The following is a 16,708-nucleotide window of genomic DNA, read 5'->3' on the forward strand; positions in this document are numbered from 1 at the left end:
CTCTACTAAACATAAACTTTTATTTCATTCAAGGCAAAGCTAAATAAAACTCTATAGTGCAAAATGTGTTTTAAAGGCAACAGACAGAATGTTCCTCTACATTCTGTGTTTATTTACAACTATATACTATATGTATTTATATACACATATACATGTGTGTGTCTACAATATACACCCATCCTTAACATCCCCTCTGTTTGAAAGGTTCTAGTGGGACACCCCATTTTAAAGAGAGGGAATAGCTCAAGAATTGGTCAAATTTTTCAAGCCAGTGGAACCCTCTAAGCATGCCCATTGTACAGCATATCTAAATCCATACAGGTACAGAAACGTATCTCAAAAATTGATTGTTAAGTTTTCTCTATTCAAGCCAGAGGACTAATCCATGCATAGAACAGCATTGCATATCATGTGGTAAGTGGAACAATATCCAGATACTACTTCTAAAAAAGACTAACAGGTTATGACACCTAAAAATAATACTTAAAAAAATTAATTTCCTCCCCAAACTTTACTTGTCTATGGAAGTTCTTCACAAAGGCTGGACTGGGGATTTCATGGGGCAACTGGAAGATTTTGTGTCTTTTGGTCTAAAACGTCATGAGCAATGATGATATATTAATAATACTTTGCATTTATACAGCACCTTTCGTCCAAGGATCTTAGAGCACTTCACAAAGAGCCCCTGAGGCAGGTCAGTGTTATCAGCCGCATTTTATAGATGGGGAAACTGAAGCACAGAGAGATTCAAATGATTTGCCCATGTTTACCCAAAGAGACGCAGCAGAGCTGGGAACAGAATCCAGGAGTCCGAGCTGCCTACTCTAACCAGTGGACAAGACTGTCAACCACAAAGCCTACCCTTCCAGAGCATGTCACCTTTGCCCTGCACCTTGGGAAGCTCCATGCCCTGGTGTAAGCGACTAGGCCAGGTGCAGCATAGCCACGAAACACGCTCCTCTTGAAAGGCACAGCCACAGATGCACCAGCACAGGGTGCTTCTTGGGCTTCCTCTGTTCCAACAACTCCTGCATTTGCAGATTGGAGCGCAGTTACCAGCCGGCAGGTGGGACTCCGTGCCAATCACGCTCAGATTCAAATGGCCATCATACTCCTGTCTATAGATGAAGTGGTACCACATCCCCTTCTTCTCCAGTAATCCCCATGCACTGCTTTGGCAAGCCTGTTTGTTAGCTGGGTCAGGCTGGGTCATAAACTAATTCAAGAACACTCCCCTGCAATTCAGTGTTCTTACACAGCTCATCCAGAACGGGCTCCCATTCCGTTACAGAGCCAGAAAGCTGTTCTGGCTCCCACCCTCACCCCGCTCCTGAAAAACCAAGACCCAGCTCTGATTTCTGATTCCTACAGGGGAAGGGGCTGGGGAGAAGAGCAGAGTTTAGTTTCTTAGCCTCATTAACAAAGGCAAAGATGTAGCCCACACAAGAAGTTGGCTTGTGACATTCAAACAACAAATCACATGATTTTAAAAGGTCACAGTCAACTAGAATTATTTTAAATGAAGCACTTTTTAAATTTTAAATTCCTTGGAATAGCATGTCTGGGACTGTTTTTAATCCCTTTCAGTTATATGGAGAAGGATTTTCCAGCACCCCATGTACTCAAGGGATTTAAGTCAGAGAACAACCCCAACTATCTCAGGCCTGTCTCTTCTCCTCCTCCTGTCTCTGTCTCAGGGTTTATATGGCCACCCCATCGCTGCACTACCCAAGCCCCTCCAATAGCAGTGTCCCAAGCAGACTCCACAATGTCTCCGGCATCTCTCTCTGATCACCTGCCTGCTCTCTCTTCGGTTCAATATTGCTGCTGCTGTTACTGAGGAGGAGCCTCTTTGCAGGACTGGGGAACAGCGTGCGTGGGAGCTCCCTGTCACCAGGCTGGGGCACGAGACAGGACGCGCCATCTATCAGCAGTGAATCAGCCAGGCTGACTCTACAGAGCGTGGACAAAGTCACCAAGCGAACAGAACAGAACTGAAGAGAACTGAAAAGGTCTCTCAGTTCTCACCAGTTGAGGGGCCAGCTGTACCAACAGAAGGTGTAAGTGTCCAGAGAGAAATCAGATTTCCACATTGACAGTGAAATACAACATGTATGTTTCACCTGATCGGTTTCTAACCTTCCAAGTAGCTCTCTCCTAATAACACTTTGCCCATCTGTAGTACTGGTCATTCCAGGATTTCAAAGCACTTTACAAATGGTAACTAATGAAACCTCACGTCATCATCTGTGAGGTAGGTCAGTATTATTATCCCCATTTTACAGATGGGGAAACTGAGGCACGTAGAAGCAAAGCGACTTGCCTGAGGTCACACGAGTCAGCAGCAGAGCCTGGAACAGAACCTGAGTCCTGAATCCAAGTCCTCTAACTATGACTAGACCGTACTCCCCCCCTGCATAGCAAATGAAGCTCCACATTCTTTCTTAAGTGAAAGGGAAACCGAATGAGCCGTTTTCCCATTTAAATCCTTTATACAAATGATTTGCGTAACTAATTAAAGCCTTGGTAGGTCAGCTTCTTCCGTGTTTGTTACTGTAAGCGCCGAGCTTTAAAAAAAAAAAAAAAGAGTAAAACCGGAACTGATGTAAAAAATACGGCAGCTTCTCCCCAGAAAACCAGCCAGGTACAGGACACACAGCGGGGAGAGCAACTGAATGGACATCAGCCACAGCAGGGCACAGGACAGGATGAGCCAGTGCAGTCAAGGAACGTATTCCAGGCTGCTCCGCCTAGCGTGAGCGCAGGCAGGCAGTGCAGAGCGCAGGCCCTGCTCACAGGCCTACACAACACCTTTGTTCAGAAGCATTTCACAGTGGTTTCTTCTGCCATTGGGCAGGCGCAGCGACTTTGACAACCTCGTCTTTTGCTGGCTCTGGGGCCCGGCCCAGGAAGATGCTTCGGCATGTCCACGGCGCCGAACAGAAGGAGCCGTGCAGCACTTCCACAGCATGAAAACAGGCAATCCCACCCCCGCCCCGCCCCTGGCCCGGGGGATGGTTCCTTGCTGAGAGCCCTATGAAATCCTGCATGTGAACTTAGCCTCAGTGACGTGCCTCCACCCTGCCCATAAGGCGGAGCAGGGAGATTCGCCCCCTGGTTCTCTCTACAGACTCGAGCATTTAGTGCGGACTGGGATGCGGACCCCTGTCCATTGGGGACAGAGCTAAAACTCACGTCTCGCAGCCACCACTGACAACCACCACAGCTCACCGAGTTTAAACGTGAGACCGAGAAAGGTAGCTCCATCACCTGCTCCACTCCCCGAGCCATCACCTTCCCCACTCACTTTGCTGTCTGAAGCTGCGTTCCAGCAGCCCCTCTCCCCGGCCTCTGTCTCTGCTGCCTGAGCAGCCCCTCGCAACTGGGGCAACGGGAGCAGGGGGCCAGAACTTTGGGCCCAGTTCTTCTCCCACATACACCAGATTTAAACTGGGCTTACTCCACTTCCTCCTGTGGCATTACTCCTGATTTACACCCACATAAATGAGACGGTGCAGCTGAGAGGTCTGCAACACGAAGGAAATGTAGCGTTCGGTGTGAACCACGCCCCCCCATTTCCCGATCTCCCCTGAAGGAAGCGCCTGATGGGGCAGGCAGGTGTACGTGTGAGAAGGAGGCAGGCCCATTCACCAGCAGTCATGGGCACCGGTTCTCTGCCCTTGCACACCCCATCACGCACTTCCCGGGCATCAGGAGTGACTCCACTCAAACCAGCATAAAGCAGGCGTAGGGCAGGAGAATCAGGCCCCGTCCCCTACAGCAATCATCTCGCAGTCCGGGTTTACACATGCCAACACGTCAGTCTGGAGCCCCGTCCCCGTCCCCAGCCAGCCTCTGGCCACTCTCCCCGCGCCTAAGTCTCTCATGATCATAGCCACTGAGGCACTGACCCAAAGCCCAACGACATCACGAGAAAGACTCTGACTTTGGTCGGCTTCCTGCATCGCTCTGGGCCGTCCTCACCTAGCACTGGCCTCCTGGGCTCTCCAGTCCCATCGCTGGAGTTCCTCGTTAATACCCAGCCCTCTCGCAACCAAAGCCCCCAGGCAAACAACGCACCCGGCTCCTCTCCAAGGACACAGCAGCCACACTGGCTTTTCTTGGGGTGGCCCTGACCCCGCTTGGTTCCGTTCCATGAGATGCACTTCCCAGCACATCCCCCCAACTTCCGCTGGCAGGAAAATCCTCTGCAGGGCTGGTGCTACTTAAACAAATTCCCAAAGGATTCCCCAGTCTGCCTGGATCTGGTACTTAGATACTGTGCTTAGTACAATCCCCAGCTCCATTCATGCTGCTCCCTATGGCACAAAGCACCCTGACATGGCAGGGGTGTGCAAACCTGTTCTTTACAATCTGGTGCTCCCTACCCCTGTGGGGCTGAACAATGCAAAGAGCCTGCAGCTCTGCTTGGTTATGCAGCACTGCAGGGACAGCCAGGCAGCTCCCAGGCCGATAAGGCGCTCGCTACTAAAACAAAAACATTCCCAGCACTGCAGGTGTCACCAAGCAACATGGCGACTCTTTGGTAAAGCCCGTGTCCCCTGCAATGAGACAGGGCTGTGTTTGGTGGAGACGTGACCAGCATCACAGGGCAGAGCTCCGGGAGATGGCTAAGCCCCGAAGGGCCTGTCAGTGCAGCTGGGACTGGGGTGCAGGTTTGGTATGGAATGTCAGACAGCTTGGGGAGAGGACGTGTTTGGTACCTCACTAGCACGTGTGGGAGACAAAACCTCCCAGGGCGGATGTCACAAAGCATGGCACCAATTCTGCGCCAGCATAGCCAGTGAGGGCATGGGGCTGCAATCAGCATAGGGAAGAAGAAAGGACTCCCCAGTAGTTCCACAGAAAGCTCCAGTGCTCCAGAGGGAGCGGCCGTGCCAGGGGGTTTGTACCAGACCAGGAAGGGTGACAATACCCTCACCGCCACCTGTCAATCTGGGACAGCAAGAGGACTCCAGGGGCACATTCTGCCTTGGCAGCTCCCGGGCATCACTGGTCTGGGCACATGTAACAGAAGGCAGAACATGGGCCTGGCTGTTTGGGAACATTGCTTACGCAGCCTGGTGGGGATTGCAGTGCCATGCTCCAGAGCCCGGCTAGGACCCAATGCCCAGCGTGGGATCTGGACTCCTCTTCCCCGAATGCTGCTTGGGGAGCAGGGGAGTCGAGATTTCTGAAGGTAAAAGCACAGTCAGCACTGGACACGTAACCAGCCACTGCCCTCAGCTTGTGGGCTGGGACCCACTTTGTCAATATTTCCTCTGCCCCAGGAGGACAGTCAGAAACCTGAAGCTTTTCACCCCAGCTGCCCCCTTCCAGGTGCGCGCCCTTCGCCGCGGTGCCTTGGCAGAGTCAGAAAGACCCTCCAGAACGGAGAGAACCAGAATTACACGCGAGCGTCCCAGCTGCCCTTCCCGCAGAAACAGCGCTGCTGCCAGGGGGACAGGGAACACCACAGAGCAAAACCAGAGCCCTCACCAGGAGCCAGGCCAGTGCCAGGGACAAAGTGCAGGCAGAGGAACGAATCCTTCCCCGGACTCCCCCCAGCACTTCACTATTGACCCAGCTTCTCTACGCAGAGCTCACAGGGCAGGTTCGCCAGGCAGCCAGACACAGGACCCCTGCACCTTGTGCTGCCATGTGCAAAGGGGGTCGGACTGGCAGTGCTTTGCACTGCCCTTGCACTAGTGCAAGTGAGGACACAAGGGGCAGGGCAGTGGAGAGCCAAGGGGCAGGGCAGGAGCAGGGCAGTGGAGAGCCAGGCCCATAGCAATCACACAGGGTAGCAGGTGAATGGCTGCCGTAGGTAACGAACGGACACAGCCCCCCGTGACTACAGCGACCCCTGGCCGCAGCGTATTCCCTCCTTGGCACCAACGGCAGCTGGTGACAATACCACCGAGCTGCACAAGCCCAGACTGATAGAGTGGGCAGCTCACCTGCTGGAGTGGAATGGAAATGGCAGGGGAGGGAGAGCTCGTCCCAGGAGCAGCAGCAGGGGCCCCTCAATCTCTTTGCCTAACCGGTTCAGACAAATCTCGTTTCTTAACCAGTTAGGAAAAGAGAGTAAAGCCGGGCTTGGTAAAGGCGGCACTAGTCATTTGGTTCAGAAGTGTGCTTGGCAGCAGAGCCCCCTTTCTCCTTGAGCCAGCCCCATGCTCAGGCAGGGACAGGAGCATCTCTCTCTACTGCTAGCGTTCCATGCAGCCTTGCGCTCCAGAGGCCTCTGCTCCAGGAGCTAGCTGCCCTCTGCCTGGTGCATGGCCTCCTCCCAGTGTAGCATCCCTGGGAGCCAGGCAGGCAATGCCCCCCCACCCCGCTCTCAGCTTTGCAAGGCACCGTTTCTGCTCAGCGCCCTCACGCCCAGTCTCTGTGTGATGACCCAGCCGCTCTCACACACACACCACATGAAAACACCCACCCACCCCTGCCCATGCTCCAGCTCAGGGAGTTCCCACCTCCTCCCAGAGAGAATGGCGCTGGCCTGCTCCCTTTCCGCTCCTGAGATCACAGCCTGGGCACAAGTCGCTCCCAGGCCACACAGCGTTCCAAGTCTGCGCTGAAGAGTGGTGCAAATTGCAGGCATGTGCATAATACAGAGATGTCTCAAGCATTGTTAGTTTCAAAATAAAATAGATTTTCCCTCCCCCGGCCATTAGCGTTTTGCTGCCTGGTGAGTCACACTGAGTTTGCTTCATGCCTTTGGTGGAGCTTTCTGTTCCGCCTTGGAGCCCGCCAGGCCGTTCTCAGTGTTGTCAATCCCCGAGGAGCTCACGAGACACTCCTTCCTAGGAGAGAGAACAGCATCTACAGCACGTGGGTGGCGCCTGCAGCCCCCCTCAGCCTGAATGTGCACCTGGCCCCTTCTGCCCGCATCACTGCCCCTCCCCACCTGTCACAGAGACCAGGCCCAAGGGATGTATGCACTCCGAGCTGCGGGGAAGCTCACTCCCCACACAGCCATGGAGGGAGAGACGTGCAGGCATGGCTCCAAACACTAGCATTAATGCCTGGATCCTTCCTGCTCCCCAAGAGGCACAATCATTCCCACGGGGCAGGCAGGTCAAGTGACACATTGCAGGGCACAGAGGGAGCGGGCAGCAGACTCTAGGAGTTCCTGGCTCACACTTTCAAAGAGCCGGGCCTTCCCCATGCTGGGCACAGGACTCAGGACTACAACCCCAACACAGAGCTAACAGCTTGTTCCACAGTCTCCAAGGGAAGCCGTGCTTCAGGCACTGACAATAGGACTGGGCAAGGCAGGTCACAGGGAACTGTCCTGCCACAGGGCAGCAGCAGGCTTCCGTGCACGCCTGCACCAGTTAGACAAATCCTCGTGCCGGCCCCATGACCTGTTAGCTCAGGGTCCCTGTCCCAGTTTTACAGATGGGGAAATGGGGAAGTGAAAAGCCAGCTAGAGGCAGAGCTGGGAACAGAACTCAGAAGAGCCCAGTTTCCGGTCCTGGGCCCAGTTCACTGGGCCACGCTGCCCTCCTGCCCTCTCCTTGCAAACACTCCGGTGATGCAATCCGGTGTCTAGGCTGCGGAGGAGGGTCAGAAAGAGCACAAACATCCAGGCATGTGGTACGCACGACGCTGCGCCCAGCACAACCCCAGCCAAGGGTTATGCACCGCAACCCCCAGCCGGACGCAGCGGGGGCTGGGAGAAGGGACGCCCATCCGTACTCACTTCTTCTCCTGAGACTTCTTGAGGATAAGCAGGACAATTTTCTTGATGACGAGGATGAGGATGAGGAGGCCGACGAGCCCGCCCACGGCTCCCAGGATAATGCGCGTCAGCGTGTTGTCCACCGGTACCACTGCAGGAGAGAGCGCCAGAGGAGATGTTAGCGGGTGCCAGCCAGAAGAGTCCCACCAGCACAGTGCCTCTGGCCCTGAGCAGCAGGAGACAGACACCCATTCCTCGGCCATCACCGGAGCTGCAGGGGCCACGCAGCTGCCTCTGCTCCACAGAACAGTTCAGCTCTTTAAAGTCGAACAGCCATGGGCGTCACCCTCTAGTCTCTGCTGCCCCCCAAGCCTTCTCCGACAACTGCACAGCTCATGGTTCAACTTGACCGTAAGCCACGGAGGGAGTTTACCCCATGAATGCCCTCCTTGTGCCCCTGGCTACTGGCCTATAGCAGGGCCCATAGGGGATGGCCCATATCTTTATCTTAGCCATTGTCTCCTGGAGGGACTGTAGGTGTCTCAGGTTGTGGGTGCTCAGCGTGAGGGGTCTCAAGTTGGGTACCCAAAATAGATCAAGGGAACTAAAAGCCAGAGCCCACTCTGAGAGGTCGGCCTTACTTCTTGGCAGGAGGAGGGGTGTGAAGTGAAAGACCCCCAATTCTGCCAATGCCCCTCGGCCAATCCAGCTGTGATCCTCTCCTAAACAGAGGCCTCTCCTGGGGCTCTTTTCTGAGGTGGACAGCCATTCGCTGAAGACTACCTAGAATATACACTGGTCACCCGAGCCAGACTAGAACTCCTGGGAGCAGATTCTACTTTCCTTTACACTGATGGAAGCCCAACAGAACCCAGCAGTCCTGAGTCCAGTCCCCTGCTATGACCACTAGCAGCATATCTTGGTTTAGCTTTGCCCGATCCTGCTCGTCACTCAGGGGAACCTTTGTCTATCAGCACCAGCAGAGTGGGGGTGGGGAGGGCTCCTCCTGGCAGACACTTACTCTCCTGGACCACCTTGAGGATGATGGTGGCATTGTGTTCAGCATTCATTTCCTTTGGGTTCCTGACATGGCAGGTGTACTTCCCAGCATCATCGAAGTCCACGGACCCCATGGAGATGGAGATGTTGTTTTCCTTCCCAGTGGTTGTGCCAATTAACCGAACCCGAGGGTCTGCGAATAGCACCGTTGGCTCTGATGCTTTGTTCTTTATATTCCCGTGATAGATCTGCAGGGGGAGGGAATGCAGCAGGACGCTGAGCGAGCAAACAGCACAGCCAGGCCGCAAACTCAAGAAGCCCCAGACTAGGGAAGGCCTGGAGAGCTCTTCCGGCTGAGTTGGACACCACCCAGGGGTGGTACAGGCACAGACCTACCAAGGCTGAGGGTTGGGGCCCGTCTACATGACAGTTTGCAACCATGTTGCATCCAGGTCAGGGACAAGCATGCTGTAACAGTGCCATGGCTCAGCGACTGCTGTAGTGTAGATGTGGCTTACAAGTGGACAAGAAATTCTCTTTCCATCCCTCCCTTGCTTTCTGAGGATTTTGTCTCCTCCAGACTAGGGGTAGAATCTAAATGCTTGGCTTTTGCCCAGGGATCCCAAAGCCAGTTATTCCTCTCAGCACATCCCTTCCCCACCCCCGAGATGTCTCCTGCATGCTAGGTATACACCAGTGAAATGCAACAGTCATCAACAGGGAAACTCAAGGGGCTGAGCAGAGTGGAGGGGGGTCTTTTAATGGAGGCAGAGCAGAACCATACTCCATGCATGCTGCCACTTCCTGACTTTTCAGCACGAGGCCAACTCGCCAGCTCCTCGCCTGCATCTGGCCAAATGCTGGGGGGCTCATCTCCTTATTAAGCCACGTTCGTATGAAATGACAACTTTGTTTAGTGCCTGTTGGGCCCCAGAACTCTTCCCCTCCCTCATTTCTGCACACGCACACATATATTCCCACCACCTCCTGCCTCCCACATGAAAGGGAGAAGCAGCTGAATGCCTGGGGCAAAGAATGGGGCAGTCCAGTCAACAGGCCACCATGAAAGCAGCCGGCCTGTCTCACTTGCCATGTGGCTGCATTGGCTGGAATTCACCTTCTGCCCCAGGAATCCAGGAGCTGCAGTCAGCGGCAAGCGTGCCTGTCTCAGGAGTGGACACGGCCATGTCGAGGCCAATGCAGAGGAGCTGTGCATTCCAGCAGCGAGTGCTGTGCATACCCGGCCAGAGAGGCAGGCTCCAAGGTCCTCTCCCAGCTGGCCAAGGCTGGGAGGGCTGCAGGGCAGCTGGGCTGACAGGAGAAAGCCATTGCCTCACACTAGCAAGCAGAGGGGTGAAAGGTGATGCTGCTCAGAACCAACGGCCCTTTGGCATCTCATGGTGAGCACGAGAAGGGGCCTGTTTAGCTGGAAAATTCACTGTGTTTTGCTCAAAGTGCTGACCTGCTCCTGAGTGAAATGGGACATTTCTGAGCAAAAGGGATGTATTTAACCCAGGGATTTGCCACTCGCTGCTGCCGAAGCTCACAGACATGACTACAGGAAATGAAATGGTGACGTTGCTGCGGCCAAACCGAGTGGAAGTAATTTTCTCCGTTCCACACTGCTCCACCCAGCGGTGTCTCCAACGGGCAGTTATGGTGCCCAGACAATAGGGTGCAGTGGGCTCTGAGAGGGCAATTGCCAAACCAGATCCCTCCTGGCCGGCAGGGTGTCCTAAATCAGGAGAAACGGGATCCAAATCGCTGTTTAAAGCACTAGCAGCTGGTCTGTGCTGGGGGGACCCAGGAGAACTGGCAATCAAACTCAGCGAGGAGCAGAACGCGCCACGCACCAGGTCAATGCTGTTGTAATACCAAGTGAAGTCAAGGTCCTTGAATCCTATGCAGGTGGTGAAGATGCAGGGCAGCTGCACTTCTGAGCCGTTCAGAGCCATCACAAGGTTGTTTTTCCCCACTGAGACCTCCAAGGTGACAGCCATGGAGAAGAGATGTAAACCTGCCCGGGGAAAGAGAGAACAAAGACACATCAGTTTCCACAGGGGCAGCGCCCGATATCCGATTCCCCTTCAGAGACAGCATCTCCTGGGGCGTGCCCAGAGACTACACAACCATGCAGTCACCTGGTAACAAGATGAGATTGCCGGTCCATTAATTGGGCTCCCTGAAGGCACCACATGCATGCCTCAGACTAACCTAGCCAGTCCCCCTCTGCCTTCCTAGAGGACACAGAGCAGGACAGAGCCTCAGGAACATGCACTGGGAAAAGGCAACTGCAAGTAGCCTGGCCAGCAGCAGCGTCACCATTCAGCAGGGAAGGGAGCATCTCCCAGCACTGGTCTTTCACTCCCAGGCCCCTGGCGACCACACTCTGGAGCTCTCAGTCCTGCTCAGGTGTCTACAAGCCAAGCACCACCCCCATAATCCAGGCTGGATGGGTCCTGGCATCTGGGCCATGGCCCAGACCAGGGCAGGGCAGGGCAGCAAGGGGAAGCTGTTCTGGAGGGTGAGAAAGGCGACATTAGTCATGAGGCCAACCCCACCCTCTAGCCGGACAGAGGAATTATGGCACCTTTGATAAATGACACCAGGGTGAAGCTGTTTTCATGTTTAACACTGGGGAGCAGCCCAGGGGTTAGGCGCTCCCTGGATGGGTCTGAGCCAACCAGGCCCAGAGGAGCCTAAGGAGAGTGGCAGCGCCAGAGAATATTTACGAGGAGTTCGACTCTCCGGGACAGGATTTCCCTGTGGAAGAGGGTCTGTCTGGTTAAATCTGCCCCTTCTCACCAACCCCCCCAGCCACCCATCGCTGCTGGGGAATAGGATTGCTAGCCCATCAGGCTCCAGGAGGTACAGGCTCCCCTGGGGTCATCAGTCAACTCCTCACCCTCAGTGCAGAATTGTCCAGTGCTGCCTGTGCCCCCCAAGTAGGCACAGGGGTTGGGTGGGGCACCTGACCAGAGACGCTCCCTCTAGAGGAGCCACCGCCCTCAGCCCACATTCTCACTCAGGGCAGCTGGGCCCCCCCTTCCTGAGGAAAAGGGCAGGACAGGGCTGCTTCGCAAGGTCTGTAAGAACTCTGTCCAGACAGGTGCAAGCTATCTACAGAAATTCGTGAATGTTTGCTATAGCTGTCACTGGCTTCTTCCAAAAACGTCCCTGAGCCCGAGCCCTCCAAGCAAAGCAAACACAAAATACGTTTTAAACCCAAGGTAAAAAATCCTGCATTGTGACACATGCTGAGTGATACCACCCTGCTCTTTGCTAAGTCCCCTGGCAGCAATCAGTCAAAGGCACCAAAACAGAGGAGGCCTGTGTAGACGTGTGTCCTTTCCGCCCCTGCCTCCGTTGCTAATGCAGCAGCTTTAGAAGACTTCTCTTTGCTGCTCTGAGATCAAGAAATTTGAGTTGCCCCATGTTGCCAAGATCTAGGGTGGCTGCTTGAGACATCAGCAGTGTTGTTCAGATGTGCAGCAGGGCCCAATCCCCACTGCTCTGCCCTGGGGGGACAGTGCTTATTCCCACCCCCACAGAGCAGGCTTAAAACATTAACAAAGCTGAATTCTCCGCTCGGTCTGGCCGCTGACAGTATTTTAAATCCTCTGCCCACCCGGGCATGAGTGAGACCAACCCCCACATCCTGAGCAGGGCAGCAGGAAACACTGAGGCAGGAGCGGCAAGGGTTTAGCAGCCTTGTACCATTTCTTCTCCACAGGGAACCACCGGTCAGAGGAATACCCATTGGACTGGCCTGGGGAGGAAAGAGCTGGCATGTTCCCATGGAATAACAATGCCCAGCTACAGCACCATCATCCAAAACTGTCAAAGCCCTTTGCTAACATTAAACGTCCCAGCACCCTGCAGCTTGGCTGAGTTCCCATGGGGGTCCCACAGAGTCAGTGGTAGAACTGGGGGTGGAACCCAGGTGGAGCCCTAACTCCTCATTCCCTGGCCCGCTCTAATCACTGAAAACAACCCTCATGTAACCCCATCCTCATTGCACTGGGCTTGCCAGAGCACACTGCACCTGAAACAACCCCACCAGCCATGGGGCACGTCAGGACAGCACCTGTAATCGACTGAAGCAGCCAGAGTCCCACTGTGAGGCAGAAACCTGACCTGGAGGCCTAGTGCATGGGCGGCTGGGATTCACCTAAATGGCCACTGGAGGCCTCTGCTGTTTTACAAAAGGGCTGCAGAAGAAGAGCACTTATATCACTAACAACCATCAACCTGGCCCCGTCCCACAGCTCACTGGGGACAAAACCACTTCCCCGGGCTAGATGGGCTCCTCCTCCCCACCCCCTCCCACACAGCACCCACGAGGGAAGAGCTCACAGTCCGCTTGGAGCGGAATCCAGCTTTGCCATCTTAAAAGAACCTTTACACTTCAGCCCTTTCCCTAGGCACCTCGGCGTGCTGGGGGGTACGGCCACAACCACCCCTTTGAGGTATAGGAGTTGGACAGTCTGTGAGGGTCCCTGAAGGAGGGCAGAGCTGTTAGCACTTCCCTTGTTGTAATATCGAGGGACCACTCCTTCTCTGCCCCAGAGTCCTGCTTGGTGGTGGCTCTAGCTAACCAGACCGTGCAATGAGCCTCAAAGCTTCAGTCACTGAAGAGCAGAATTAAATTACTCAGCTGCAGACAATTTGCAATGAGATTCCTCCCCCCCCCCTTTTTTGTTTAAGCCTGGCTGAGTTGCCTGAGGTACAAATGGGTCCGATTTCCTTCCTGAGATCAGAAGAACCAGCACCTGGTCTTAGAACTCAAGATGACTCCAGCTTAAAATGTCTGAGCCTCTGTTCTAACTATGACAACACATGGCCAGTTTTTCCTTCTTAAAATGAGGCTGCCCTTGGGTTATCTGGGCTGGGAGTTTCAAAGACACCTAAGGGAATCTAAATCTCACTGGAATCCAAGATCCTTTGAAATCCCAGTCCCTCTCTCTCTAATTTCTCCAGCTCATTTAAAATTATCTTGAGAACCAACAGCTCCTTGCCCTACCGGAAGCCCCTCACTGGAGTTTTCCAACAAGCAGTGGGTTTTAAGTCCTGAAAATTCAATTAAATTCTTGTTTTTCAGATTCTCTGTTCAAAGAACAACCCTCTACAGACTAGGGCAACTGCCCAGCAGATACCAGCACGCTCGGCAGGTACAGGAAGCTCTCAACCATCCATGGGTGGGGCCTGCAGGGGCAGAGAAAAGAGCACCAGAAAAAGCTACCACAGCATGTTTCGGCTCCTAGCCCCTGGGTGTAGCCAGGACACTTTATAAAACCTGCCGCCAGCTCAGATTTGGGTGTTATGCTCCAAGCAGGGCCCCGGATATGCATTTCTTTCCTCTGCTGGGAAGGAAGGTATGACAAATATTTTAAAATCCGTAACTATTAATATTCTCAGCTGCATTAAACACTTACAATTGTTTCCTCTGGTCCCTGAAACATATTTTCCCCATTTAATTTTAGCAGTTAGCTAGCTGTACTCCCCACTAGCAGATCTGCAAAGTGAGAATGATGGAGCCTATGAGAGAAGACACCAAAGGAGAGACCACTGCGTGTATATTAGTAATTGATGCAGGGAGGGCAAAGGCCGGGGAGCCAGGGTTCTATTCCTGGAGCGACCTTGGCAAGTCACTTATCCTCAACGCCTCAGATTGTACATCTGCAAAATGGAGATCATCCTCCCCAGCCCTGAGTGAAGCACTTGGGGATTATGGATGAAAGTGCAAGTGCCAAGTATCTATGACTTGCTGCAGAGCAGTGGAAATCAAAGCAAGCTGTTTGCTGTGGGTTGATCTTTCCTCATGGAAATGTAGAGTTTGCTTTTAAAATGTAAATATTTTTCAAGGAGGAAGAAACAATAACTTCAGTGTTTATGGGACTTATAGAAATGGTTAAAGCTCCTAAGTTACAGTAACATACAAACAGAGACTCAGAGGGGTCTAGTGTGTAGAAAGATACGCACTGTCATACAGGACCATGTCATGACAACAGTGGGTGGGATAGTGCAAACTGTCCAGAATTAATTAACTCTGTTTTGCCAACTCTCACTATTTATTTGGGAGCCTTATTACAGTTGATGTTCTTCCTAAAGCACCAGCTCCTGGAGTCATGTGATTACATGAGACTCTCAGGTGTCCTTTAGAACAAAAGTAAGTTCCAGCCCTCCTGACTGCAGAGAAAAGCCTGAACACATGGCCTGAGAGCTCCCTAAAGGCTGAGAAACCAGCCAGCAAAGAAAGAGCCCAACGTTTAGTATTTTGTAAACGTTTCCTGATTTGGGGGGCCTGACTCCTGATTTTTGAGCCCTTGGCATTGGCGATGCTGTGAACCAGTGCTCCAGCTTGGCGCCCGGCTCCAAGCCCTGACAGCCAGCCTGCGCTCCAGCCTCCGGACACAACTCCCTTGGAGCAGTTACGGACAGCAAGTTCCTTCCCCACCCCTCAACCCAGGGCACCCTCACTGACATGGTGCAAGTCCGGAGTCACCCCGCTGCCTTCACCGGACTCCGGCAGTCTCCTTTGGCCCAGCAGAGCAGATTTTGGCCTTGTGCTGTCTGAGGCTCCAGCTGAGAGCAATGAAGAAACTCCGGCGACTGGCGACAGGACATGGCTGGCACTTAATAAACGGATAATAAACGTGCCCTCACCCCGTAGTTACCGCTTTGGAGAGGCCCCAAGAGCTAAGCCCTGCCTGGCCCCAGGGCACTGAAGCAGCGCAGAAGAGCCCTCGTTCCCCAGGCCAGTCCCCGTCCTCAAGCCGCAGCCTGGGGCGCGAAGCGGGTCCGCGCAGAAGACGCGCTCTGTGCCGTGGGGGGGAGCCCCGAAAAGCGGAGCCCTCCGGCCCGAGGTGTCTCGCCGGTCCGCGGGGCAGCAAAGCGGATGCGCTCCCAGCGGCCCGAGGCAGAGCGCACCGGCTCCGCGCCCGGGTCCCCTCGCCGCACCAGGGCGCCCCGTCCCCGGCCGCCCTGCCTCCCCTCGCACCCCCTTACCCAGCAGAGCCGCCGCCAGCCAGCTCCGGCAGAGCCGGGCGCTGCTCCCGTCCGCCGCCATCCTCTGTGCCAGGGCACCTCGGGGAGCCCCCGCAGCCGCCAAAGGCGGGGCAGGGTCGGGGCAAGCTGCCGCCGGAGCGCCCGGTCCCGGCGCAAGGGGCAGGGGGACAAGGCTCGAGCCAAAGTCCGGCTGGTCCCCGCAGCAGCCGCAGCATCCAGCCGGGGCTCCGCGCAGACAAGTCGGAGGGACGCGGCGCCCGCAGCCGGGCAGGACAGGCGGAGGGCGAGGCAGGGCGCGCTGCCAGGGGCCAGCTGAGGATGCTGCGGGGAGCGGGGGGGCGCTGCAGCCGGAGGGGCGTCGGCCAGGGCCGGGGGGCTCCGCCAGACTAGCCGGGGAGCCGCCTGCCGGGCATCCCGCAGCACAAACCGGCCCGGCTGCGGGCGGGGCGGGGCAGGGACCGCGCTGCTGCGAGGCGGGGCTGGGTTTGCGGCGCTGCAGCCCCCTGCAGCCGGGCCGCGCTGCAGCTCTGCGGTGCGCGCTGGGCCAAGGGGACACGTGGCTCCCCGGCTGCAGGCAGGAGCCCCTGACCCGCTCCCGCCTCCTGCGGCCTCCCAGGGGCGGGCTCGGGCTCGGGAGCCAGGCGGGCTTCACCGGCCCGCACCCCCCAGCGTCTGTCCGTGGCCCCACCCTGCAGAGCCAGGGCGCCCACCTAGCCCCCTTCTCCTGCTGCTCCTGGTTTATCCCTCCTGGGGTGCCAGAAACGGGCCAGCTCCCTGCTGCCTCGCCTCCCCTGGCTTCAAAATCCTGCCCCTTCAGCTCAAAGAGACTCTCCCGTACCTAGCAGCAGCATAGAGTATATGACACACAGCTGAGCCACACAAGCACCGGACACTGAGTTACACAGTTACTTTGGCTGCAGCTTTGAGGCTTTTGGGGTAGCGACCCCCTGGGACACTCACCGCTCTTTTTTCTCAGCAATGAAATAATCTGTGTTTCTAGAGCCTCTTTCA

The 16,708-nt window shown here is 55.1% G+C and overlaps 1 protein-coding gene across 2 annotated transcripts; it reads right to left on the reverse strand.

The window, feature by feature from the left end:
• SCN4B (sodium voltage-gated channel beta subunit 4) lies at positions 1-16,229 on the reverse strand. 2 transcript variants are annotated; one of them, XM_043534142.1, is made up of 5 exons: positions 15,698-16,229; positions 10,543-10,706; positions 8,712-8,937; positions 7,712-7,841; positions 1-6,809 (listed from the first exon to the last, which is right to left on the reverse strand). In XM_043534142.1, exons 1-5 carry the CDS (start codon positions 15,756-15,758, stop codon positions 6,716-6,718), a joined length of 675 nt encoding a protein of 224 aa, XP_043390077.1. In that variant the 5' UTR covers positions 15,759-16,229; the 3' UTR covers positions 1-6,715. The 2 variants fall into 2 exon arrangements, with proteins under 2 accessions (XP_043390077.1, XP_037738409.1); XM_037882481.2 differs by lacking the exon at positions 15,698-16,229 and adding an exon at positions 12,339-12,405 and having other exon boundaries at positions 7-6,809.
• Positions 16,230-16,708: the final 479 nt, after the last annotated feature.

The sequence above is a fragment of the Chelonia mydas genome, chromosome 22 (genome assembly GCF_015237465.2).
Source record: "Chelonia mydas isolate rCheMyd1 chromosome 22, rCheMyd1.pri.v2, whole genome shotgun sequence".
Classification (NCBI taxonomy): Eukaryota; Metazoa; Chordata; order Testudines; family Cheloniidae; genus Chelonia; species Chelonia mydas.

Excerpts from the sequence above, each read along its gene's own strand:
- SCN4B (XM_043534142.1), bottom strand. The coding sequence starts at position 15,758 with ATGGCGGCGGACGGGAGCAGCGCCCGGCTCTGCCGGAGCTGGCTGGCG. Across the intron at positions 10,707-15,697 it reads GCTGGCGGCGGCTCTGCTGG|GTTTACATCTCTTCTCCATG; the intron begins GTAAGGGGGTGC and ends TTCCCCGGGCAG. Across the intron at positions 7,842-8,711 it reads CCTCAAGGTGGTCCAGGAGA|TGGTACCGGTGGACAACACG; the intron begins GTAAGTGTCTGC and ends TCTCTCCTGCAG.